Source organism: Podarcis tiliguerta (genome assembly GCF_965153285.1).
Source record: "Podarcis tiliguerta genome assembly, chromosome: 3".
Taxonomy (NCBI): domain Eukaryota; kingdom Metazoa; phylum Chordata; class Lepidosauria; order Squamata; family Lacertidae; genus Podarcis; species Podarcis tiliguerta.
Genome location: NC_139536.1, coordinates 108,575,409 through 108,602,755, shown reverse-complemented (window position 1 = coordinate 108,602,755; position 27,347 = coordinate 108,575,409). Strand labels below are relative to the sequence as shown.

General features: G+C 44.9%; 1 protein-coding gene across 1 annotated transcript; it reads left to right on the top strand.

Annotated features, from left to right (window-relative positions):
- The first annotated feature begins 1,665 nt into the window (after positions 1–1,665).
- HSPA9 (heat shock protein family A (Hsp70) member 9) lies at positions 1,666–20,854 on the top strand. Its single transcript, XM_083431969.1, has 17 exons — positions 1,666–2,210; positions 3,708–3,766; positions 5,084–5,171; positions 5,365–5,546; positions 5,878–6,002; positions 7,189–7,262; positions 7,715–7,821; positions 8,360–8,522; positions 10,357–10,449; positions 11,567–11,776; positions 13,507–13,734; positions 14,469–14,573; positions 16,003–16,120; positions 16,810–16,904; positions 17,214–17,306; positions 19,392–19,532; positions 20,113–20,854. The coding sequence occupies exons 1-17, from the start codon at positions 2,148–2,150 to the stop codon at positions 20,179–20,181; spliced, it is 2,013 nt and encodes a 670-aa protein (XP_083288095.1). The 5' UTR covers positions 1,666–2,147; the 3' UTR covers positions 20,182–20,854.
- The last annotated feature ends 6,493 nt before the right edge of the window (positions 20,855–27,347 follow it).

Below are 27,347 nucleotides of genomic sequence, written 5' to 3'. Positions count from 1 at the left end.
TGTTTCGGTGGAAACAGATCGGTTTTTATCATGGGAAACAGAATTAGCCCTCGACGTCTGAACAACTTTTTTTGAAAAAATCCCTAAGCCGCGCAGTCACAATTTCAGCAAAAATCTGACGTTCTGCAATTCACTCAAAAATGGTGCCAAACTGTTGCAAGCGATCTCCTGAAAGCTTTTTCGGTGGAAACAGATGGGTTTTTATCATGGGAAACAGAATTAGCCCTCGACGTCTGAACAACTTTTTTTGAAAAAATCCCTAAGCCGCGCGGTCACAATTTCAGCAAAAATCTGACGTTCTGCAATTCACTCAAAAATGGTGCCAAACTGTTGCAAGCGATCCCCTGAAAGCTTTTTCAGTGTAAACAGATGGGTTTTTATCATGGGAAACAGAATTAGCCCTCAACGTCTGAACAACTTTTTATGAAAAAATCCCTAAGCCGCGTGGTCACAATTTCAGCAAAAGTATGACGTTCTGCAATTCACTCAAAAATGGTGCCAAACTGTTGCAAGCGATCCCCTGAAAGCTTTTTCAGTGGAAACAGATGTGTTTTTATCATGGGAAACAGAATTAGCCCTCGACGTCTGAACAACTTTTTTTGAAAAAATCCCTAAGCAGCGCGGTCACAATTTCAGCAAAAATCTGACGTTCTGCAATTCACTCAAAAATGGTGCCAAACTGTTGCAAAGAATCCCCTGAAAGGTTTTTCGGTGGAAACAGATGGCTTTTTTTAAAAAAAAATGGTGCCAATCTGTTGGAAACGATCCCCTGAAAGGTTCTTCGGTGGCGCTGGTATGGTGCTGTGGGTTAAACCACACAGCCTAGGACTTGCCGATCAGAAGGTCAGTGGTTGAAATCCCCACCACGGGGTAAGCTCTCGTTGCTCAGTCCCTGCTCCTGCCAACCTAGCAGTTTGAAAGCACCTCAAAGTTCAAGTAGATAAATAGGTACCACTCCGGCGGGAAGGTAAACGGCGTTTCCGTGCGCTGTTCTGATTCGCCAGAAGCGGCTTAGTCATGCTGGCCACATGACCCGGAAGCTGTACGCCGGCTCCCTCGGCCAATAAAGCAAGATGAGCCCCGCAACTCCAGAGTCGGCCACGACTGGACCTAATGGTCTGGGGTCCCTTTACCTTTATATCTAAGACCTCAAAATTCCTATCACAGTAGGTATGCTTTATGTTATGAAGATAAGTTAGTGTGTTGTGTATGCATATTGTGTAAATGTATATGTATGTGTTTTATATGTTAGTAATATATATATATATATATATATATATACACATATACATATATATACATATACATATATATATGTGTGTGTGTGTGTGTTTGTGTATTTGGGGGTGGGCAAGAGAGTGGGGTCCTAAGCTAAAGCTTGTTTAGCTTATACTTAAAACCGACGCTGGTTCGTCAAATGTACTTTTAAAAGGGACTTTTGGGGGCTACAAATTTTAAACAGCCATGGCCACCCTTTGGAGAATTTCATCACTTCCTCTGCTCTCGCCCCCGCAGAGGTGAACTCTCGCAAACCAGTCCTAACTCTGCGCATTTAGTACATCCCATTGCGTCCATCCGGGCGCGTAGCATTGCAGCCCGTTTCGTCAGGTGCTTGCGAACTGCGCACGCGCGCCGAGAAATCCCCGAGCAAACTCCCCCCGCCCTCTTTCCCCTGCCCCTGCGGAAAAAACCGGCTTCCGGTCCCGCCTCCCCCCTCCGTCCTGCGTCAATCAAGCAATCTTTGACCTTGAGGCGTTGCGCGGCGGCTGCCGCCCCACAAGGCCCCATCCATAAAGCTGTCCTGGAAAGTGCCTGATGCGGCACTTTCCTCGATGCGTTCCTTGAGGGATAATTAAAAGCAAAACAAAAAAAACACCTTATAAAAAGAAACTGGTGCCTTTCAATGCGGTACTGGGGTACGTGTGTCTGTTTGTGTTTCCCGACACGCGCTTTTCTACCCCGGCGCTTTGCTAGGTCAGCCGCGGGAAGTCGGAGGACCCCCTCTCTCGCACGACGCACGCGAGCGCTCGCGCTTGGACCACGCCCCCTCGCCTCCCTCACGTGGGCCAGAGGCTTCGAGAAAGCACCCGCAGCGGCCGCGCGCAGCTCTCTCCGTTCTTCCTCAGGCCTCCGCCGCCGCCGCCACCATGTTGACTGCCGCCCGCTTGCTGGTTCTGCGCCGCGGAGGGGCCGCCGCAGGGCCTGCTCAGGTGAGGCGCCCTGGGCGGAGAGGGAGAAGGCGCGACGGACGGGCGAGCGAAGAGGGGAGGGCAAGGGCGTCGGGAGCCCCCTCAGAAAAGAAGGGCCCCCTTCCGTGCCCTTCAGGCGGGGTGGGGGGTGGGGTTGGAGCTCGGAACCGCGCTGCCTCAAAACCCGCTAGTTCCCACGACCTTTCCGCGGCTCACGTGTGTCGCGCAGGACACGTGTGTCAAGGCAGACACGTGCTTCGTGAAATCTGACCGGCTTTTTGCTGATTTTTTAAATAATTTTTTCCCTCGTGTGAGGGGAGGGTCAGGGGTAAAGAAAATGAGTTTTATTTTGCCGCTGGGTGTCAGATCCTTGCCTGGCTCCAGGGCTTGAGGGGTTCAAGCATCCAGTGAGGAGAGCACGTGTGTTAAAGCGGGTGGGGTGGGGGGCGGGGAGAATCTCCATTAAATGATTTATGTAACGCGCCGAATAATTTATGTAACGGTTATGCACTGTTTCTTGATTATTTTGGTTGGCCTAATAAAATGTATTGCTGCAAGGCAGGATTTTGGAACTTTATGTTTTTTTAAAAAAGGTTATAGTACAGCTGCCCCCTTGCTTTCTGAGCTTTCTGCCCTTTAGTTCAGGGGACAGCAAACTTTTTTTCCAGCAGGGCCACTGTCCCTCAGACCTTGTAGGGGGGCTTGCCTATATTTTTGGGGGGGAAATATGAACCAATTCCTATGACCCACAAATAAACCAGAGATGCATTTGAAATAAAAGCACACATTCTACTCATGTAAAAACAGCAGGCAGGCCTCACAAATAACCCAGAGATGCATTTGAAATAAAAGGACACATTCTACTCACGTGTCCACAGGCCGGATTTAGAAGGCAATTGGGCCAGATCCGGCCCCCAGGCCTTAGTTTGCCTACCCATGCTTTAGTTAGTAGGTGCAGCGATTATTTAGCACGGTAGATAAGAATCTGAAAGGGTATGTTGAAAATCAAGTTTTTTCAGAACGTGGGGAGCAGCAAAATTAGCCTTGGCGGATTAGAATGATTGGGACCTGCATATATCATGACCAAACTGGCTTCTGTTGAAGTAGTAATTGGTAAGGTGGGAAATGCTTGGGAACTGAAAAGCAGTATGCTTGAGATTACATCTTAATAAGGAATTGCCCTGGAAAGAAACTTGCTTTGATATAGCTCATGAGGCTGAATTTCTGTGTGGGCTTACTTAGAAGTAAGTTCCATCTAGCTCAGTGGGACTTCTTAGTTAACATGCATAGGATCAGAATGTAAACTGGATGTAGCATGTAGGGCAATAAAAACTACAGAAGTCAGGAGGTTTGCCAAGCTGAAGCCATCATCAAGCTTTTAACTGGTGCAGTCGTCTCATAGGAAGACATGTTTTTGAGTTTTAAGAGCATTAACAGTGGTGGCAGAAGGTGGTTCATTTTCATTGACATATAGTAACTGTTTATGAATGCATCTCATTAGCGTCATTTGTTTTATAGGTTTTCTGGAATGGCTTAAGTCAAGATATCCTCAGATCTGTAACAAGCAGGCAATATGCGTAAGTAACATAGCTGAACAAGCTAGCATTATTTGTCTTGTTGAAATGGCAGTGTGAACTGAAAGTGCAAAAGCAAATTTTTACTTCACTATTAAAAGGAGCATCACAAAGATGGCAATTCGTTCCTCAGATTGTAGGCATTCAGAGCTTTTGCTTTTGGAAAAGCTATAGTCCTATCAAGAACCCATGGGTAGTGTGAAGACCAAACATTTCTTAAGAGCTCTTTCTCCAAAAGTAGAGAGAAGAAAGACAATAACTAAAAAGAAATGGCGGGTGACAGAACTGGAAATTTCTGGTGAGACTGGCTCATACGTTGGGGGCACGTATGCCAAACAAGTGTTAACCTTTGTACTGTTATCTTTTTGGTAAAAAAAGGTAATTGTTGGGAAATTCAGTCTCGCTCTCAAGAAAAAATAAAAATCTGAGAATTTCAATTTGTGTAGATCATCCGTTTTCTGAAATCTGATAATACTGACATGAAAAATTAGCAGTTTGCTTGGGCATGGATTCTGGTTGGAGAAAAAACTTAAATCCTTGTGTCTTCCATAATTAAAAATATCACCATCTACAAAACGCAGGAGGATGGATCGCAGTGCCAAAGGATTTCAAGGGGGAAATGAACAGGAAACTAATAGTGTAATTATTCCAGGGCAAGGAAAGTAGGAGATTATGCCAAAAGCTTCAGTGCAAAGGTTGGCTTGAAGAAGGGATTTATATAAACAAAGAGAGGTGTCATCATGCAGCATTTGAACATTGAGGCTCCATTTAGCTGTCAGGTTAATGGCAATTGATAGACCCAACCTCTATGGTTCGTCTACCTTGGTTCTAAAAGCTCTTCAGGCAGTATTGTCCCAGAGAGGTTTAAAGTCAGAATTTCTATGTACATCTTTGAAGAGTGTATCTTCCCTCTATAATTCATGGTAGGTGCTAGCCTTGTGCTGTTAGGGTGCAGGGCACTGCTGTAAGCAACCTGGGTCAATCCTGAATTTTCTCTGGAATTCATTGAGGGAGGACAATTGCCTTTCCAGTTGTCTCTGGAGTAGTGATGGCCAAAACCATAACTTTGCCTTTGAAAAGCTGGAATCAGTTAAAATGTAGTTAAATATGTGTGTTTGTTAAATATGCTGAAGTGCATGCTTGGCATAGATTAGGGACAAAATAAAGTATGGCCTTGATCTTTTTGTTGTACTGCCTATAATGCAGCCACTATTCTAACTATGATACAGCTGGAAGAACAGTAGTAGACTTGCTTCTTTTATGGTGCGATGGAAGGTAGACATTGTCTTGCTTAAAATACATTTAAATTTATCTTTTCAGATCAGAAGCAATCAAAGGTGCTGTCATTGGCATTGATCTCGGCACGACCAACTCTTGTGTGGCAGTCATGGAAGGGAAGCAAGCGAAAGTGAGTTAGAAAGAACTGCTTATTCACTTCATTGTTTATCTTAAAATGTACACCCCATTTTTTGAGGAACCTCCTCCACAAAGGAGCTTATAGTCTTAAATAGAAACCAACCCTTCCTGATGATAAAATAGAAAAACCCAGTTTCTGCTGCTTCGACTACAGTCACTGTTGCATATTCTTTTATCTTGCATAGGTGCTGGAAAACGCAGAAGGTGCCAGGACCACCCCTTCTGTTGTGGCCTTTACAAGCGATGGTGAGAGATTGGTTGGCATGCCAGCTAAAAGACAGGCCGTCACGAATCCCCCCAATACATTCTATGCAACAAAACGACTAATTGGGCGGCGATATGATGATTCGGAAGTGCAGAAGGATATGTAAGGAAGTTATATTTTCTGTTAATGCAAACTGTGCTGCAAACCTAAACATATTTGCACTTAATGTAGTTGTGGATGATCTGAATAAAACAATTGAAAGAAAGTGGCCTTCACTGGCAAATTTTCCTGACCAAGATTGGACTTTGGACTAGAGGGTCTCTTTTGTATAATAGATGGTTTTATAGAAATGCCACATTTGTTCTTTTAAAGTTGTCCTTTTGCCTGCTTTGTTGCTTCATTAAAGAACAATGCCGGTGGAGTGATGGTGATGATGCACGATTGATTTGTTGACACAGGCTCTGTAACCTTTTAAAAATACTTTTACTTCCAGCAAAAACGTTCCTTTTAAAATTGTCCGTGCTTCTAATGGTGATGCCTGGATAGAAGCTCATGGAAAGCTGTATTCCCCAAGCCAGATTGGTGCCTTCATATTGATGAAGATGAAGGAGACAGCAGGTTTGTACTGTAAAGGGAAGTTTTTAATATGTGACATTTTAGTGTATTTTTCATCTTTGTTGGAAGCTGCCCAGAGTGGCTGGGGAAACCCAGCCAGATGGGCAGGGTACAAATAATAAATTATTATTATTATTATTATTATTATTATTATTATTATTAAAACATCTGAGCTGGGAGTGTGGGAAGTAGAGGGACCCATAATCCCCACACCAATGAGGTGCCCATGACCCATGGATTATTTACCAGATTGTAGTGGGTTTCCCAGCTAAATTTCCACAGTGTACACTGGTCCAGTACTAGCTCATCTTGCCCTCTTACTTTCTGTTAATTTGAAGCATTTTGCTTGACTTAAGAACTGTGGGCAGCATGGAAGGAGCTCTCTCCCTTTGGTGGTAGAGAATCCAGTCAAGACCTGGGTTCAAATGAAATAAGTTTATTAAGGATTATAATAGAAAGAGGAGAAAGGCAATGAGTATGCACAAGGGCAGGGAAATAGTATGCATTTCATAAACCTGTACTTGGCAGTAATGCATAGTCTTCCCCAGCCACTTTGGGTGGCTTACAGCATACAGTGGTACCTCGGTTTACAGATGCTTCAGGTTACAGACTGTTAACCCAGAAAGTACCTCGGGTTAAGAACTTTGCTTCAGGGTGAGAACAGAAATCGCGCAGCAGCGGCAGGAGGCCCCATTAGCTAAAGTGGTACCTCAGGTTAAGAACAGACCTGCAGAACAAATTAAGTTCTTAACCCAAGGTACCACTGTATATAAAACATAGTAAAACATTAAGCATCAACAACATCCTGATGAGGAAAGGGGTAACACACAGGAAATTATTCCATGTTTTATCTCTACTTAATAGAGCTACTGTAGGTGATTTGCTAGTGTGTCAGATTGTAACCAAAGGGACCCGGATTCAAATTTAATCCAAATATTAGGAGCGCGGTCAGAAACTCTGTGTAACCTACCCTGAGGGTGGTTGTGAGGAGGAAATAGGACTGTTTCTTGTATGCCACCCTGAACTCATTGGAGGAAGGTCAAAATACAAATAGTTTAAAAAGCAAACCCACCCCCAATCTTTCATAGAGTCTAAATCATTTCATTAGCTGGAAGCCATCCAGATTGAAACCGCTGCTTTGACATGTCTATATATGAACCTATTTTAAATGATGCTTTTTACTTACTAGAAAATTACCTGGGGCATCCGGCAAAAAATGCTGTCATCACGGTCCCTGCTTATTTCAATGATTCTCAGAGGCAGGTAAGGTTGCTGAAATCTGAATTTGCTTCATCTGGGTGGCTGTTTCCAATATCTTGTCTTCTGCTGCAGTAGTATACATGAACACTTTCCCATATATATTTCTCCATGGATATGTTAATGCCTGAAGTCCAAAATGCATGTGACTCCATTAAGAACCTAGGAAGCTGCTTTATATTGAATCAGACCCTTGGGCCATGTAGTTAAGTATTGTCTACACTGACTTGGCAGCAGCGTCCAGGATTTTAGAAAAGGGGAAGTCTCAGTCCTACTAAGTGAAGCTTGGGGCTGGATATGGAACCTGCATGCAAAGGAGATGCTCTAGCCACTGAATTATAGCCCTTCCCCATTATAGTTGCTTTACAAGAATTCTCTCAAAAGCTTTTTTTGCAGAGGAAACACTGGCCTTTTTTGTAATCAAGCAATGTTTTAACATGCCATTATTTTCTTCCAAGGCTACTAAAGATGCCGGGCAGATTGCGGGATTGAATGTTTTGAGGGTGATAAATGAGCCGACAGCTGCAGCACTAGCTTATGGCTTGGATAAGTCTGAAGACAAAGTGTAAGTATATAAAACCCTGCTTCCTGTCTTCTGAAAATTTGAGCTCCATTGCTTTCATGTTTCTTAGGTCAGATAAATGAATTGCCAGCTTCCGGGCAGCTTCCTCCAGTTTTTAGGCAAACAATGGAACTGACTTTCGAGCATACTTTCATATGTAGTCCTCTGTGCTCAGTATAGCAAAATATTATATACCTGAAAGCAGAGATGCAGGGCAACCTCTGAAATTGGTGGCATTCTCTCTTCCATGCAACTAAGCAGAGTACAGTGGCTTTCATGCCAAGAAGGAGATAAACCCATTAATTCCCGATACCTGCCTTCACAAGCTTCTGTTTCAACAAGTTGCTTGTTGGATTAAAATTAAATAGACAGTGCGGCAAAAATTGGACATCCTCTGAAATCTTAAGATTCTAATTAATGAAATAAAGCAACTTGCAACAGCCTCACGCCTTTAACAGGTTAGCCGTTGATTAAAAAGAGGAAACTTATGGTCCCCCAGGACTGAAGGTGATAATGCATTTGTCTCTCCCGCCTCCTTTAGTATTGCAGTCTACGACTTGGGTGGTGGCACATTCGATATTTCTGTCTTGGAAATTCAGAAGGGAGTCTTTGAGGTCAAGTCCACCAATGGTGACACTTTCTTGGGCGGTGAAGATTTTGACCAGGCCTTGTTGCAGCATATTGTGAAAGACTTCAAAAGAGAGGTAAGTCGCTTGTATTTCATGGTCTGGAGATGAAGGAACCAGCAGAGAGCTCTTTCAAGTGTTCATTTAACCTTAAAAAAGGGAGACCTGCATGGATCTAACTTTATTAGAAGAACCACGCTGGTTTCCAAGACAATAAAGCTGTGCACTCTCTGCTCCTTTGCCACTGGCCTTATTGAAATCCCCTTGTAGTTCGCTTTTAAACACGTCTTCACCTCTTGAACATAAGCAGGGGGAAGGCATGTGATGTGTGTGTTTAGTACATTTTAACTCAGTGGCACTGTGGAGGGACGCGGGTGGCTCTGTGGTTTAGGGCTTGCCAATCAGAAGGTTGGGGGTTCGAATGCCCGCAACGGGGTGAGCTCCCGTTGCTCCGTCCCTGCTCCTGCCAACCTAGCAGTTCGAAAGCGTGTCAAAGTGCAAGTAGATAAATAGGTACCACTCCAGCGGGAAGGTAAACTGCGTTTCCATGCGCTGTTCTGGTTTGCCAGAAGTGGCTTAGTCATGCTGGCCACATGACCTGGAAGTTGTACGCCGGCTTCCTCGGCCAGTAAAGCGAGATGAGCGCTGGAGCCCCAGAGTCGTCCACAACCTAACTCTCTGAAGGCCAGCACACATTTTACAGTGGTGGGCATGTTTGCTGCATTTCCCTCACAAAAAGTATGAAGCTGGGGGAGACTTGCAACTGAATACTTGCAAGGGAGGGGGGCACAAGGTCTCTGTGTGCTGTATTGCTGTGTTTGGCTATGGCTCCCTGACACATGTTGCCTGCATGGTCATGAGCTATGGATCTTCTTGCCTTATGATGGCAGCTATACTTTCCATCCTTGCACGGCTGTTTGAGGCTGGAGTGGATGTAGAAGAAAAAGCCACTCCCAGAGCACACAGTTTCAATGCAGTGCCTTTCTTTACGGATGCAACTAAAATCTGGTTAACTGTCAGTCTCGTTTTGTTAGTCGTGTCAGATAAAGTTTAGTGAACAGCCAATCCAAATTCATTGAAGTAAATTGATGGTGCTCTGTAGAAAAGGCTTGGGTGCTCGCTGGATGTTTTAATGAGTGGATTATATCATGTTGACATTAATAGGCAATTCAGCACTGCCAGATTTAGTTAGCATCCAATACTGTTTGGCATGCATTTTGTGCAGTGGAAGGTTTACCTTTTCTCCCTTAAACGTAGCTCGGGCAGGACTGATGTGTACTTGAGAAGCAAAACATAACTGGGACAGGAAATGATCGCTTGGCAACAGAGAGGGCATTTGTGTACCAAGATGTAGCTAGTCTAGTATTAGTAGCTGGAGTTTAAAGAGCTGGAATGAAGGAAAGCGAATTCCCAGCCTTGCTGTTTAAAGATCCATTAACTCAATGAAAATTAGTAAATTGGCTCAAGTCAGGTAAATCTCTGGTGTGTTACATCACATATACTGCAAAGCCTTTTAAGTTGTTGGTAGTACAGTTGTACCTTTTGGCTCCTGAATGCCGCAAACCTGGAAGTGAGTTTTCTGGTTTGTGAACGTTCTTAGGAACCCAAACATCCCGACGGGGCTTCTGATTGGCTGCAGGAGCTTTCTGCAGCCAATCAAGAAGCCGCGCTTTGCTTTCCGGACATTTTGGAAGCTGAATGAGCTTCTGGAACGTATTCTGTTGGACATTCAAGGTATGACTGTACTGTACTGTGCTGTTTATGTAGTAACATGTGCCATTAGTACTGTCAGTGCTATAAAGCACATGTGATTTTGAAGAGCCACTTCAAATATTGAACATGAAAGAGAATGTGGGTTTTGTAATGCTGTTCTATCTCACAGTATAATACTATTTTGTTTGTCCTTTTCCAGACAGGTGTTGATCTAACTAAAGATAACATGGCTCTACAGAGGGTGAGGGAAGCTGCAGAAAAAGCAAAGTGTGAACTCTCTTCCTCAGTCCAGGTGAGTAAATGAATTATTTCACTCCAAGCAAAAGCACTACCAAGGGGTGGGGAGTATTTCCCAGTAGCGGAAGTATTGCAGTCCTGGATAAATGTGATAATACACTAATGGAGGTGTTGCTTTGGGGGAAATTCCTAGAGCCTAACCAGATGCGTAAACTACTAATCATGTACAGTACAATGACTGGAGAACCCTCAAATGTTGGTGACCGATGGGTTTGCCTTTTTCAGTGCTCCGAGGGAATTAGTTATTACTGAGAAAAAATAAATAGCTTTTCTTTCTGGCCAGAGTAATAGATAAGTGCCATATCCTATAACTGTAGCTCATGTAGTGAGCTGTAGCTTGTTCTAGTGTTCTTAACTGTGTGACAAGTACCATATTTTTCGCCCTATAGGACGCACTTTTTCCCCTCCAAAAATGAAGGGGAAATGTGTGTGCGTCCTATGGGGCGAATGCAGGCTTTCGCTGAAGCCTGGAGAGCGAGAGGGATCGGTGCGCACCGACCCCTCTAGCTCTCCAGGCTTCAGGAGAGCCCCAGCGCCAGCCCCACAAGGTCGGGGGACAGAGGGAGGCGGAACGCCGCCATCCCGCTGTCTCCCGAAGTGGTTTGGAGGCTGGCGGCGGGGAGACCCCGCCGCCAGCCCCACAAGCTCCGGAGACAGTGGGGAGGCGCAGCGTGTCTTCCTCTGTCCCCCTACCTGATCTGAAGGCGGGCGGCGGGGAGAAGAGCGCTTCTCCCCGCTGCCGGCCCCACAAGCGCCTGGGGGGGAAATAAAAATTTGTTTCTTTATTTCCCCCCAAAAAAACTTGGTGCGTCCTATGGGGCGAAAAATACGGTACATTTTTTATTCAAGCTTTGCAATCAAGCATTGCTTTTTGGCCAGAGATCTTCTCTCTAACAACAAAGGAGGATTTGTTTTAACTAAACAATTACTGTACATTTTGAGTTGGTGTGTTAAAAATTTGGTTTGAAAGAAGTCCTTGATTCTTCATCTGGATGGAATAAATGCGAACAACAATTTGGTTACCTTTACAGACTTGAGGAAAGAGTCAGATCAGAAAGGGTGCTGTTTGTTTTTTATTTATCTCTAATGGCTGATCTTTCTTTGCATTGCAGACAGACATTAACTTGCCATATCTTACAATGGATGCTTCAGGACCAAAGCATTTGAATATGAAGTTGACTCGTTCTCAGTTTGAGGGGATTGTGGCCGATCTGATCAGAAGGACAATAGCACCTTGCCAGAAAGCCATGCAGGACGCTGAAGTCAGCAAGAGTGACATTGGTGAAGTTATATTGGTTGGTGGCATGACCAGGATGCCTAAGGTATAATAGATTTCCTGTGACTTAATATACTTGGACCCCCATATCGTCAGTTGTGCCCTTTGGACCTTCCTTAACTCTTAAGACAGCAAGAGTGACTGGAGTGAGTAGCAACTCAGCAGATGGTGTTGGCATGAAATTAACATTACCTTTCTGCTGCCTGTGCCACTCGTGACTTTGCCTGTTAAAGTTTAACTGTGGCTAAAACCTTGGTAGCTTGAATTTAAAGTCTGTTTTGCAGGGGGAATTGCTTGTGTTTTTGTTTTTTGAGGTCTTTGCTTTTGGGCTTCCTTCCAAGCTCACCAGCATATCTCTCTTAAGTTATAAATGAGGCAACGTGTGCCCAGAGGATTATGCATGATGGCTGAAGGCTCTGAAAAGCCCTCACTGAGGCACTGAAGGGTCAGGAGAAGAACAGTGGTGTCATTGCATGGGAGGGCCTCCTTTCAAGCCTCTGTCCTCCTGTTTTCAGATTATTCTGCTGGTTTGCTGCTGTGCCTTTTGTTTGTGGACAAATGTCATATACCGTATTTTTCGCTCCATAGGGTACACCGGACCATAGGGCGCACCTAGTTTTTTTTGGGGGGGGGGATAAAGGAGAGGCCTCTGGGAGAGGCTGCGCGGGGCTTTGGCAGAAGCCAAGACAGCGAGCAGGATGGATCCCGCTTGCTGTCTTGGCTTCGTTTTTAGCTGCGGGGCTGGGGCGGAGGAAGCCCAAGCTTCCCCCGACCCCAGCCCCCAGAACAGGTCCGGGAGCGGGAACTCCCGCCGGGCTCCGAAGGCTTGCGGATAGCTGCCTGAAGCCTGGAGTGCACACCGACCCCTCTCGCTCTCCAGGCTTCAGCGAAAGCCTGTATTCACTCCATAGGACACACACACATTTCCCCTTCATTTTTGGAGGGGGAAAAATGCGTCCTATAGAGTGAAAAATACGGTATCTGTCGTGTGAAGGCACAGCACTTGGCCCTATCCAAGTCTTGTGTTCTGTCCCATGTTAATCACATAGAGGGTGGATGAACGCACTCAGCCCGCATCTCATATCATATTCCCAGTTCATCCTTCACATGTTGGAGGGTGACTGTGTGCAGTGGGGAGCCTGTTCTGTTCTTGTAGGTTGCCTTCTAGAGATGATAGCCCTCCAACGTACGGAGGATGGCCGGGAGGCTGGGGCAAGTCCATTGTCTGGAGGATGGGAGGGGATAACTGAATAGGGCTGATCGTTATATAAAAGAATGCTGTGGGTCCAAAAGGCAAGCATTTTATAATTTTATTTCTCTTGGCATATGAGAAGGCTGTATTTGTCTCCTGTAAGATAATGGTGGTGGTTTCCTGCAGATCTGTGCAGTGATGTACAGTGGTACCTCGGGTTACATATGCATCAGGTTACAGACTCCGCTAACCCAGAAATAATGCTTCAGGTTAAGAACTTTGCTTCAGAATGAGAACAGAAATGGTGCTCCGGCGGCGGAGCAGCAGTAGGAGGCCCCATTAGCTAAAGTGGTGCTTCAGGGTAAGAACAGTTTCAGGTTAAGAACGGACCTGTGGAACGAATTAAGTACTTTACCCGAGGTACCACTGTATATAAATCTCAAGGCTTCAGTTCTTTATTCAGACTGGGCTGCATGTTGTTACTAGAATTAGAGGGAAACTGAGAGTGTGTCTACTGTAGAGTAACCCTGCCCCCCCCCCCCAAAAAAAACTAACAGGCGTGCATGTCTTATGTATCCATTCAGGTACAGCAGACTGTCCAGGACTTGTTTGGCCGCGCTCCTAGCAAAGCAGTTAATCCCGATGAAGCTGTTGCTATTGGTGCTGCCATCCAGGGAGGCGTACTGGCTGGTGATGTCACTGATGTGCTGCTGCTGGATGTGACTCCTCTTTCCCTTGGTATTGAGACGCTAGGAGGAGTTTTCACTAAGCTCATCAACAGGAACACGACTATTCCAACCAAGAAGAGCCAGGTAGGAGACCTGTATGGGAGACCGTGTTCTGCGTATTGCTTTATGTGAAATGGTACTGTGTGTTCTTTGTACCCTTCTATGGTTTATGCTATGTCCCTGCCACTAAAGCATTCCTTCCTATTCCTCTTGGTCTGTTGCGAGGTCATCGTTCTCTTGCTGTTTGTGCTCAAAGGTTTAGACAGTATAGAAGAAAACTGAAGATTTTCGTAATTTGCAGGCCGTGCAGGACTTCCTCCACTATGGCAATGGCTATGATTTTTAAGGATGTAACTGTTGTATGCTGCCCAGTTATGTAAGAATCATAGAGTTGGTAGGGACCATCTAGTCCAACCCCCTGAAATGCAAGAACCTTTTGCCCAATATGGTGCTCAAACCCACAACCCTGAGATTGTCTCCTGCTCTACCAACTGAGCACCTAACAATCGCTATGGAGACAGGTTGCTGGGAAGGGTGGGGGGAGTAGGAGATCCATTGGGAGCACTGCTTTGTCTTACAACTCTAAGGCATAAGATACTTTCTCCCAGAACTTCAGTTATTTGCTAGTACATATTATGCTTTCCAGTAGCTAATAAGTTAGAGGCTGTGATAGTTGTAGTACTGCTTGGAAGAGATTACATTGTCTCTTACTGGTTTGGCTACCTTCTATTCTTTTGGCTTTCCCTTCAGCTGCTATTTTTAATTACACAACACTGCTGTGTAACTCTGCTGATACCAAATGTGTTTCATTTTGACAGGTGTTCTCTACAGCTGCTGACGGACAGACTCAGGTGGAGATCAAAGTGCATCAGGGTGAGAGAGAAATGGCTGGTGACAATAAGCTGCTTGGCCAATTTACTTTGGTGAGTTTGTTTTCATCTGCCGTTATGGTATGAAAATTATAGGAAGTACTTTCATTCTGCCCACTAGGGTTGAAAGACATGGTTGCATAGGAACAAACCTTTTCTGCGGCAAAAATAAAAAACCCCAGAACATGTAGAAGAGTTCATTATTTTTTCCTTTTAACAATACTTGGAAAAAATGAACTGTAGCATTAATTTTGCCATTGTCATGTGCAGATTTTCTGTACAGGACTTGCTGTACTAAGTCATAGCCAGGGTAGACCCACTGAAAGTGTGTTTGAAATAAGAGTTGACTGACATTGGGTAGTTCTCTAAATTTCTATGAATGGGTGTAAGTGTGTAGTCATAGCATAGAAAAGTAGCATAAGAACACAGAAAACTGTGTTTGCTCATCCAGCTAAGTACAGTGGTGCCTCGCAAGGCGAAAAGAATCCGTTCCGCGAGTCTTTTCGTCTTGCGAAGCAAGCCCATTAGCGGATTGGCGCTATTAGCGCTATTGGCAGTTTAAGGGCTATTAACGCCATTTAAAGGCTTAAGGGATTAGCGGTTTAGCTGCTAAAATGCTTTTAGCAGCTTAGCGCTTCAGAAAAAGGGGTTTTGGAGCGGAAAAAACCCTCAAAAATTTTCGTCAATTTTCGTCTTGCGAAGCAAGCCCATAGGGAAATTCGTCTTGCGAAGCGCCTCTGCAAACGGAAAACCCTTTCGTCTTGCGGGTTTTCCGTCTTGCGAGGCATTCGTCTTGCGGGGCACCACTGTACTATTTACACTGGCTGCAACTCTTAGACGTCTTTCCACTGCGTACAGATGCCAGAAATTGAACCTTGAACCTTTTGCATGCAAAGCATGTGCTCATTGAGTGAAAATCCTCCTTCAAATAAGCATTAACCTGCAAGTGGGTTTTCAGCAAAACCAGATGCCTTCATCTACCCCACCTGCAATAAAATATGTTTTTCTGGTACTAGTCTCTACAGCCACAGCAGGCGCTGTAACGCGCCAGCATTTTGACTTTACTACCAAAGGTGCACTTTTGCATTGTCTTCGAAGGCAGATGGATGCCAACTACAAGGAGTTGTGGAAATCATCATCTTGTTATTTATATGCCATCCCTCCAACTGGATTGTCCCAGCCACTCTGGGCAGCTCCCAACAAAATATTAAAAACACAATAAAACATTAAAAACTTCCCTGAACAGGGCTGCCTTCAGATATCTTCTAAAAGTCAAATAGTTGTTCATCTGTTTGACATCTGATCAGGGATCAATATTAGATTGTACAGTACTACTTCAGTGTTAGATTGCTTCACTGAGTAGCAAGTAGAATCAGCAATTGATCTCAAATGCTTACTATTTATTGCATAATTAATAAGGAGGCGCAAAGCTTATTAGTAATTGTTCCCTCTTGGTTATCAACAATGCACCTTGTGATTTTAGGTTGGGATTCCGCCAGCTCCACGGGGAGTCCCCCAGATTGAGGTCACTTTTGACATTGATGCCAATGGAATTGTTCATGTTTCTGCAAAAGATAAAGGCACAGGACGGGAGCAACAGAGTAAGTGTGCTAGATAGTTGCTTCTTTGGAGGGGAGAGGGAATGTGAACGAATGAAATTGTTATGGCAGTCAGGCACAGTAAAGGACTATCGTGATATCATGGGAAGGAAGGAAAAATAGAAGAAAGGAGACACTAGTGTGCAACTTCTGTCAAGCTATAAAACGTGGCCATTGTTTAGTTTGCAGTTCCCACCTGAGCTTAATTTCTTTTCTGGAAGCTTTTGATAAGATCTCTGAGCTTTGCTCATGGCCAGAACCAATCAAGTGTGTGCAGTGATGCTATTATCAACACATCATTCTGAAAACACGTGTGGAAGATTTCTAACTGAGCACAACACAACTGAGAAGCTTGTTTCTCCTGGCTTTGAGATCTGTTACATAAGCACTCTTGTTCTTAAAAATGACAGTACTACATCAGATAGTAGAAAATGTCAAATAATATAGGAGGCCTATAGCTCTTTAAAAAGCAAGAGAACAAACTAATTGAAGATAGGGATTGCAGAAAGTCAGTTTTGGCAATTTTTATACAAATGTGGGGTGTAAATGCTAGACGTCATAATGTTACAGTGAGGGTCAGGCAGATATAATTTTTGTGGTCTACGGGATTGGTTTTGTATGCCTACTAGGCATGTGTTGCTTTGGTTTCAGATAGCATTCTGTAAACAAAATACCGTTTCATATTTCTGTAGTTGTGATCCAGTCTTCTGGTGGTCTTAGCAAAGACGATATTGAGAATATGGTGAAGAATGCAGAAAAATATGCAGAAGAAGACAGGCGAAGAAAGGTAAGTTTGCAGTAATGACTTTAGACTGAAATATTGATTCCCAATGCAGTTATGTCTTTGGAGAACTTTGGAGCATATGTCTAGGTCCTCAAACTAAAATAGATGCTACACTCGCTTTTCAAAATCCTTGAGTTGATAGAATTGGAGCATTTTTGCTTACAGAACAATGAATGAATGAGTATCCGAAGAGTTACATTTGGGTGAAATATATTTAGATGCCTAATTCTGTGTCAGCTTCATGATCCTCATTGATATGTGAGTGTTAGGGGCACAAATGGGGTATTTCACCAAAGTTGTTGTTTTATTCAGGAACGTGTTGAAGCTGTAAACATGGCAGAAGGAATAATCCATGATACAGAATCCAAAATGGAAGAGTTCAAAGATCAGCTACCTGCTGATGAGGTAGGTGTTCTGCCTTGCAGTAAACGAATTGTTTTCTTTTGTCTCAGTCTAAAGTTAATTGTGTATGGATTTGACACGCTGCCTGGGCATGTACTGAATTTGCGTCCTCTTTTTGTCAGAATGTGCAAAACTAATGCTCTCTAAATTGTATAATCCTTCATACAGCAATTTCCTGGCTGTGCTAATTTATCACCGGAGAAACTAAGCAGCCTACGATAATGAGAAAAGGCTTTTAAAACAATTCATGATCTTTAATTTTAATTCCAAAAAGCCTTTGGCAGAGATAATAAATGCAGACTTCTCCCAATAAATTAAAAAGAGAAAATCTTGTCAGCTTTTGTTATATTGGGGTAGTAGCCCCTGTGTGAGAAAGGTTGCTGGAAAAGCCATGAAGGGGCCAAGTCAACTTGGGGGAAGGGAACTCTTATGAGAATCAAATGCTGTTCTGTTCTCTTAATAACTAGTGATGATGCTAAATTTATTATCAATCCATAAGAGTAACAAAATTTGATTTTGTGTGGTTGGTCTTGTGCAAAGCAAACATTACAGTCCCTGGTTGCTTCTCCTACCTACTGATTTTTCTGCTGCTTTGCCAGTGAAGGTGAGGCAGCTATGCAGCGATGTTCATGGTTTACGCTGTAATCATTCATGACAACATTTCAGGATGTCGGGAGCAAATTAGCAATAAATCACATGGCGTCCATGAACTTAACTCTTTATTCAGGGAAACTAGGTCGACTCAGGAGCCAGGTATAGTGAGCAGAGCAACTTGTCCTGATAGATCTTGCCCCAATGAGGCTGTTGTGAGGACTTAAAGGTTCCCCACCTTTCCCAAAGCTGCTGTCTCTCCCAAGTCCTTCCCAAGCAATCTGAGACTATGCCAATGTGCCTGTCTCTGCCCCGCCCTCTTCATTCTCCTTCTGGTTCTAGGAGACCAGTGGGGAGGGAAGCTGATCACAACAGCAGCATCTACACCAGGCTTCCTCAACCTTGGCCCTCCAGATGTTTTGAGACTACAATTCCCATCATCCCTGACCACTGGTCCTACTAGCTAGGGATCATGGGAGTTGTAGGCCAAAAACATCTGGATGGCAGAGGTTGAGGAAGCCTGATCTACACGTTTTCATTATTTTTGTGAATTTCAGTACATTTTACCTTTTCGCTGTGCCCGCAAGCCATGAACTCACTGGAATAAACAACTGATTTTTAAATATAATACAGAGCTGACCTTGATGCTTGTGGCAGTCTATGCATGTCTGAGAGCTCGTGTAGTGGTTAGAGTGTCGGGCTAGGACCGGGGAGACCACGGTTCAAATCCCAACTTGGCCATGAAACTCACTGGGTGATCCTGGACCACCAGTCAGTGTCTCTTAGGCTAACCTACCTCACAGGGTCGTTGTGAGGACCAGTGGGGGAGAACCATGTACAGTGGTGCCTCGCAAGACAAAAAGAATCCGTTCCATGAGTCTCTTTGTCTAGCGGTTTTTTCGTCTTGCGAAGCAAGCCCATTAGCGGATTAGCGGCTATTAAAGGCTTAAGGGATTAGCGGATTAGCTGCTAAAAGGCTATTAGCAGCTTAGTGCCTTAGAAAAAGGGGGTGGGGAGCGGAAAAAAACCCCAGGAATTGCAAGATATTTTCGTCTTGTGAAGCAAGCCCATAGAGAAATTCGTCCTGCGAAGCACCTCCAAAACGGAAAACCCTTTCGTCTAGCGGGTTTTTCGTCTTGCGAGGCATTCGTCTTGCGGGGCACCACTGTATGTGACCTTGAGCTCCTTGTAGAAAAGGTAGGATAGAAATCAAATAAATAGACTTTAAACTTCAGTCACCTGCAGCAAGACCTAGGAGAACAAAAACTTATTAGGCAAGTGATTTCTTTTTATTTTTTAACTAACGGGGGTAAAGGCCAGGCAGATTGTTTTCCTTGGCTTCCCCCTTGCTGAAGGTATCGATAAAATACCTTCCACCCTGGCAGCTGATGGCACCTTCTAATTACTGTAGACTATGTGGCTTTATTGAGGTCAAGATCCGCTTTGATAAATGCCAAAAGGGTTACGGACATGTGTTTCCCTGCGATTGCTTTACAGTGCAACAAACTGAGAGAAGAAATTGCGAAAATGCGGGAACTGCTAGCTCGTAAAGATAGCGAAACCGGCGAGAACATCAGGCAGGCAGCAACTACCTTACAGCAGGCGTCCCTGAAACTCTTTGAAATGGCCTATAAAAAGGTAGGAGGGCCGTGTGCCGTAGTGTATGGGGGGGGGAGGCTCAGTTAATTTCATTGTACACAAGTTGTACATTGACAATAATGGTTATTTATTTGTTTGTTTGGGTGGGTGGGCAAGAGCAGCTGGTTTGGAATTTCCAGTTGTATGTGTGCTCCTGGTCTTAGCAAGTGAAAGACCAGCTGGGTAAAGGAAAAGGAAGCAAAGCCACTTGGTCAAACCGTGAGAGAGATTGCTGGACACTGCTAGTACTAGCTGATCATAGCTGACCTTAGGAATGAGAGGTGATCGGAAGGAAAAAATGTAGCCCAAGTTTTGAATGCTTGTATCTTGAGATCTGGTGATTAAGGGAGAAGATTGCAGGCTCCTCAGCTCAGTTGATCGGAGTAGCAGATAGAGATGTCAAATTTCCATAATTTATTTGAGCACTTGGCGAAAGTAAAGAATTAATTTTTTTGGTCCAGTCAACACTTTCTTGTGGCTCAGCTTCCCAGCAAGAAATAAGTAAGAGGGAGCCCTGTTCTTACATCCTCCTGTTAGTCGGTGCCCTCTTGATCTAACACTGTTCTCCCCCCCTCTTCAGATGGCATCCGAGCGGGAGAGTTCAGGAAGCTCTTCAAGCTCTGGGGATCAGAAGGAAGAAAAGCAATAATTCCTCTGTCTCGCATGGACTGGAGCAGGAAGAGGACAATGTTCCGAAGCTTGGGAGCCAACGGACCTTCCTGAGCAGCTGTGGGCAGATTTATGTCTTACTGTGTTTTTGCAGTATACTATACATAATTTCCTGAATGTATAAATTTAGTGATGGCGTCCTACTAGTGAAATTATCACCTGATCAAAAATTTATTTCGGAACAGCTCCTCGGGGTCAGTGACATTTTCAAGTGCATCCTGGGGATTAATGGAGCTCTTATTGAATGGAGGGAGTAAGCACAGCAGTGATTTCTGAAGGTTTAGAAACCATGTCTCGCAGCTTGAGGGTGGCACGATGAGGCCCATGGTGTGCCTGAACTGTGTATATTCCACCCTTAATTATGGATCCTCCTTTTGGGAACAGATTTCTGCTTTGGCGTGAAGGGATTTCAATAGGGCCTGGGTTGGGCAGAGGCAGGGCTTGCCTGCTTTGGCAGAGAAAACACAGAACTGCACCTTAGCGTAGTATCCTTGTCTGGAAGGAAATGGGTTGTTTTTAATGTAGCTGTTACTGTATAAATAAGGCTACTCTGAAGTTCCATGCACTGCTTGTCTAGGCTTTCTGCTCTGCCCAGTGTCTCTTCTTGCAGAAAAACAGCTTCCCTATTAATAAAAATGTTCTTATTTGATCAATCCTGTGTGTTTTTAAAAATCGCAGCTGTCTTCTGTTTCAAACACCCCCCCAGCCTGGTATTGCTCCCTGCTACTACAGATATACCGGGACGCGGGTGGGTAAAACCTCAGTGCCTAGGACTTGCTGATAGTAAGGTTGGCGGTTCGAATCCCCGCGGCGGGATGAGCTCCTGTCTTTCGGTCCCAGCTAGCAGTTCGAAAGCACGTCAAAGTGCAAGTAGATAAATAGAGACCGCTTTACAGCGGGAAGGTAAACGGTGTTTCTGTGTGCGGTGCTGGTGCTGGCTCGCCAGATGCAGCTTTGTCACGCTGGCCATGTGACCCGGAAGTGTCTTCGGACAGCGTCGGCTCCCGGCCTCTTGAGCGAGATGAGCGAGCAACCCTAGAGTCGGTCACGACTGGCCGTCGGGCAGGGATACCTTTACCTTTTTACTACAGATATAAGATGTTAGATGTACTAGAGATTTTAAACAGGTGTTTTGAAACATCCCTTCACAGGAGTAAAGCTCACAAGTGTACCATTTTTCTTCCCTCTTGAGTGCATCACTTAATTCAGGTTTGCTCCTGAGTAATCCAGAAGCCATTCTCCAGTATTAGTGTACACTGGCATTTCATAGAATTGAGTGTGCTTTGGGCATCTGACCCTACATACAATTCCAAGTAATGTATTCAGTGGGTCAAATAAAACAATAATGATTAAAGGGTTGTTAAAGTATTGACCGTAAGAGAAGTTTCATTTCTGCCATGAAGGCCATCCATAGCTCACCTTCAGGTCTGAAGCAACTTCCCACACTGCAAAGCACAATTAAGCAGCAAGAATATACAGTGGTGCCTCGCAAGACGAAAAGAATCCGTTCCGTGAGTCTCTTCGTCTAGTGGTTTTTTCGTCTTGCGAAGCAAGCCCATTAGCGGATTAGCGCTATTAGTGGTTTAGCGGCTATTAAAGGCTTAAGGGATTAGCGGATTAGTGCCTTAGAAAAGGGGTGGGGAGCGAAACCCCCCCCCCCCCCCAGGAATCGCAAGACATTTTCGTCTTGCGAAGCAAGCCCATAGAGAAATTCGTCCTGCGAAGCACCTCCAAAACGGAAAACCCTTTCGTCTAGTGGGTTTTCCGTCTTGCGAGGCATTCGTCTTGCGGGGCACCACTGTACTGTACTTTTCTGTGTATAAGACAATTTTTTTGCTTCATTTTTAGTTCGAAATTGGGGGTCATCTTATATTCAATGCACAGGTGTTAAAAAAAAAGAATCAAATTATCTTCCCTTTGCTGCTGCGAAGAAGCTGCTGGCACTGCCCATCTCCCCCAAAAAGCTTAGTAACTCTTGGTGATCCGATCTCCCCCCAAAAAGCTCAATATACTTGGTGTTGAGGAGGTGGAGACCAAAGGGGTAGGTCTGTCGCTCAATTGCTCGGGGCGGCCAGGAAAGAGGAGCTGAGTGAGCGCAGGGAGCCCATGGCCCGGAGATGAGGCGGGCGAGAAAGAGGCCCCCACCTCAGCAGTGCGGCAGCAGGAGGTAACACTATGAGCAGGGGTCAGCAGAGGGCCGGTCCACTGTCCCTCAGATCTTGTGGGGGACCGGACTATATTTTGGGAAGAAAAATGAATGAATTCCTATGCCCCACAAATCGCCTAGAGATGCATTTTAAATAAAAGGACACATTCTACTCATGTAAAAACACGCTGATTCCCGGACCATCCGCGGGCTGGATAAAGGCGATTGGGCCGGATCCAGCCTCCGGGCCTTCGTTTGCCTACCCATGATTATGATTCTGGTTCGTTTCCAAGATAATGGAATCTGTCTCCCTTCATTAAAGAGTTTTCAAGCAGTACAAAACCGGAAATCTTTTTGACTGAAAGATGGATTGGTTTAATTTTTGGTTCAAAAAAAAATAGGGGTCATCTTATTCATAGATGTACATAGGTGCAGGCAACTGAAACTGAAACTAGTTTGATTAGCAGGCTTAGAGTTTTAATTCTGTGATATCCTAACATTCATCAAACACATAAGCACAAGGGGCAAAATAAGATTCTGTTAGATGTGGTGGAATTATTGTCCCTCTTAGGAAATAAATCTCCCAGGCTTTTCAGCAGTTGCACCTTCATCTTAAAGTAATGGTAAAAGGTACAGGCATAAGGGAGTATTGCTACAAAGGAAGTGGCACCTGATCCCATGCATATTTTACTGAGGTCACTGGAATTTACAGCTGCTGTGGGAGCAATCCTATGCCTATCTAACAATGCCTACCTCTGCTGGTTTATAAGTAGCATGTCTCAGCTTTGCCTGCTTTCGGAACAAGCAAAACAGGTGACTGAAATGGCTGGAGAAAATTTAAATGGCATAGAAGCATTTTAATAGGCTAAAGGCAAAAAGTCATGCTGGTTCCAGCTACAAAAGCAAATGTGTAAGACAGTTTTGTCTTACAGTGGTACCTTGGTTTACAGCCATAATCCGTTCTGGAGGTCCGTTTGTAAACCAAAACAGGTTGTAACCCAAAGCGCGCTTTCGCCAATGGGGCCTCGCCAAAAAACTTGTTCGTAATCAAAGAAAAATGGGTTGTAATCCAAAAAAAACTGGGACACGTACTTCGGGGTTTGATGTGTTTGTAATCCAAGGTACAAGTGTACAGTGGTACCTCGGGTTAAGTACTTAATTTGTTCTGGAGGTCTGTTCTTAACCTGAAACTGTTCTTAACCTGAAGCACCACTTTAGCCTCCTGCTGCTGCCAGAGCACGATTTCTGTTCTCATCCTGAAGCAAAGTTCTTAACCCGAGGTCCTATTTCTGTGGCACTGTGGGTTAAACACCCATCATTCTCAGGGGGGATTGCAGCATTGTTTCAACATGTATAGTGGCAAGACACCAGTGTGCAATGCACAAGAGAGTGAGAATCTGGCAGTGCATGAATAATAGAGTGTACATAAGACACTGTGGTTTATACCACAGAGCCTAGGACTTGCCGATCAGAAGGTCAGCGGTTCGAATCCCCGCGATGGGGTGAGCTCCCGTTGCTCGGTCCCTGCTCCTGCCGACCTAGCAGTTCGAAAGCACGTCAAAGTGCAAGTAGATAAATAGGTTCCGCTCTGGCGGGAAGGTAAACGGCGTTTCCGTGCACTGCTCTGGTTCGCCAGAAGCGGCTTAGTCATGCTGGCCACATGACCCGGAAGCTGTACGCCGCCTCCCTTGGCCAGTAAAGCGAGATGAGCGCCGCAACCCCAGAGTCGGTCACGACTGGACCTAATGGTCAGGGGTCCCTTTACTTTTTACTGTAACACTGGGACGTGGGTGGCGCTGTGAGTTAAACCACAGAGCCTAGGACTTGCCGATCAGAAGGTCGGCAGTTCAAATCCCTGCGACGGGGTGAGCTCCCGTTGCTCGGTCCCTGCTCCTGCCAACCTAGCAGTTTGAAAGCACGTCAAAGTGCAAGTAGATAAATAGATACCACTCCGGCGGGCAGGTTAACGGCATTTCCGTGCACTGCTCTGGTTCGCCAGAAGCGGCTTAGTCATGCTGGCCACATGACCTGGAAGCTGAACGCCGGCTCCCTCGGCCAGTTAAGAGATGAGCGCCGCAACCCCAGAGTCAGTCACGACTGGACCTAATGGTCAGGGGTCCCCTTACCTTTACCTTTAAGTGCTTTTACCAGTAGCAATGCAGGTTCTGGAAAACTTCTATGCGGTCACCAGCATATGTGAGCTGGCCTTTGAAAATATTGCAGGAGAGCTGTAGGATGAGCTCAGAGAAAAATGCCCCACTAGGCGACCTGAGTCATGCTGTTCTAAATGGTGGAATAGGACAAATCAAGTACAGTGGTACCTCGGGTTAAGAACTTAATTCGTTCTGGAGGTCTGTTCTCATCCTGAAGCAAAGTTCTTAACCCGAGGTAATATTTCTGGGTTAGTAGAGTCTGTAACCTGAAGCATATGTAACCCAAGGTCCCACTGTAGTGGGTTAGGCAATTTCATGGACCAAAGAAAGATGAGCCCAAAGTCACAGCTAGACCACAACCTGTTCTCACATTAGATACCTTTGGGAAGCCCACAAGTTAGGATATGAGCACTATAGCACACTCTGCTAGCTTTCCCTAGTCCTAGCATGGGTAGGCAAACTAAGGCCCAGGGGCCGGATCCAGCCCAATTGCCTTCTAAATCTGCCCCAAGAACGGTCCGGGAATCAGCATGTTTTTACATGAGTAGAATGTGTGCTTTTATTTAAAATGCAGCTCTGGGTTATTTGTGGGGCACAGAAATTCGTTCTTTTTTCTCTTCAAAATATAGTCCGCCCCTCCCCCCCAGGTCTGAGGGACAGTGGACCGGCCCCCAGCTGAAAAAGTTTGCTGACCCCTGCTTAGAGGCAGCATATTGCCTCAGATACTGCAGGTAGTACACAACCATAAGGAATGCTAGACATTGAGATTTATCTTCCATGAATTTGTCTAGTCCCCAGTTTAATGGTGTCTGTATTTTATGTATTTATTGTAATGCATATATATACCACTTTCTCCAAAGCACACATGTTGGCAGCTGTTACTTTCTGCACCTGCTAGTTATAAGAACTAGATGGAACTTCCACATAGAGCCAGTGTGGTGTAGTTAAAAGTGGTAGACTCGTAATCTGGTGAACCGGGTTCGATTCCCTGCTCCTCCACATGCAGCTGCTGAGTGACCTTGGGCCAGTCACACTTCTTTGAAGTCTCTCAGCCCCACTCACCTCACAGAGTGTTTGTTGTGGGGGAGGAAGGGAAAAGGAGATTGTTAGCCGCTTTGAGACTCCTTAGGGTAGTGATAAAGCGGGATATCAAATCCAAACTCCTGTTCTTCTTCATATGGAAGCAGTATACCTTCTAATAGGTTAACCAGGGGAAAAAATGAAGGAAGGCTATTTTCATGCCCCACTTGTCTCCCTTTTTTATTTTTTTTTTAATACCGGTTTTCCAGCATTGAAAACAGAATGCTGGACTAATATGACCTTTTTAGTCTGACCCAGCAAGACTGTTCATGGGTTGTTGTTGTTTTTAAGGCTTATATAGATTCATGGCACACGAATTAAACTTTGGAGCTAGATAGTCTATCCAGTTTCTATGTTGGCTCAACTCCAAGCATTCTGGGATTACACGGATTGTCTGTACCCATTTCAGTCTGGCTTTTAGCCTGGTTTTGGGACTGAAACACAACTGCTGATTCTCGTAGAGGACCTACACCAGGGGGAGAAAATAGCAGGAATGCAATACAGTGGTACCTCGGGTTAAGTACTTAATTTGTTCCAGAGGTCCGTTCTTAACCTGAAACTGTTCTTAACCTGAAGCACCACTTTAGCTAATAGGGGCTCCCACTACTGCCATGTCCCCAGAGCACAATTTCTGTTCTCATCCTGAAGCAAAGTTCTTAACCCAAGGTACTATTTCTGGAGTCTGTAACCTGAAGCGTATGTAACCCTAGGTAACACTGTACTATTGCTTCTCTTGAGACAAAATTAAAATAACAACAGAATTAGCAGCTTTGGATACCAAATGCTCTGATAACCCTCTAAAGTGGAAATGGGAGTTAAATGCTCCACATTTGCTCTACTCCATGGCACAATTGACACAATATGGAGTACTGTCAGGCTCTTATTTTGTTCAACGTGCTTTATTATTTACTTATTAAATTTCTATACTGCCCTTCATCCAAGAATCACAGGACAGTCCGTTCCATCTACATGAAACAGCTGGGCAAGGTTATTTGGGGATGTCTTTATGTGTCCATAAATTGCTTTAGACAGCATCTTAAAAAGCAGAGACATCACCTTGCCAACAAAGGTCCATATATTTAAAGCTATGGTTTTCCCAGTAGTGATGTATGGAAGTGAGAGCTGGACCATAAAGAAGGCTGATCACCGAAGAATTGATACATTTGAATTATAGTGCTGGAGGAGACTCTTGAGAGTCCCATGGACTGCAAGAAGATCAAACGCATCCATTCTGAAGGAAATCAGCCCTGAGTGCTCACTGGAAGGACAGATCCTGAAGAAGAGAAGACTCCCTGGAAAAGACCCTGATGTTGGGAAAGATTGAGGGCACAAGGAGAAGGGGACGACAGAGGACGAGATGGTTGGATAGTGTTCTCGAAGCTACCAGCATGAGTTTGACCAAAATGCGGGAGGCAGTGGAAGACAGGCGTGCTCTGGTCCACGAATTCCATGGGAGCCAGTCTTAATCAATGACAGCAATTACTATTAATTGGGCTCCCTGGCTTAGCAACAGAAACTTCGGGGATGGTCTCCTTCCAGCTTCTTCCACACGTCGACGTAGCAGATGCTATTGGTCTACCCCGCCCTGCGAAACTCATGGACGCGGCTCCACACGTTCCTCCCAAAACGCGTGCGCGTCTCCTTTAAAGGAAACGCACCCTGACGCGAAAAAACGTCGCTGACACGGACAACGCGAGAGCTCCGCATCCGCCCTGCGCGACCTAGCAAACTACACCTCCCGGCATGCCGCGCGCTGCTGAAGGCGTG

Coding starts and splice junctions, on each gene's coding strand:
- HSPA9 (XM_083431969.1), top strand. CDS start 2,148: ATGTTGACTGCCGCCCGCTTGCTGGTTCTGCGCCGCGGAGGGGCCGCC. Junction 7,263..7,714: donor TCAATGATTCTCAGAGGCAG/GTAAGGTTGCTG, acceptor TTTTCTTCCAAG/GCTACTAAAGATGCCGGGCA. Junction 13,735..14,468: donor TTCCAACCAAGAAGAGCCAG/GTAGGAGACCTG, acceptor TCATTTTGACAG/GTGTTCTCTACAGCTGCTGA.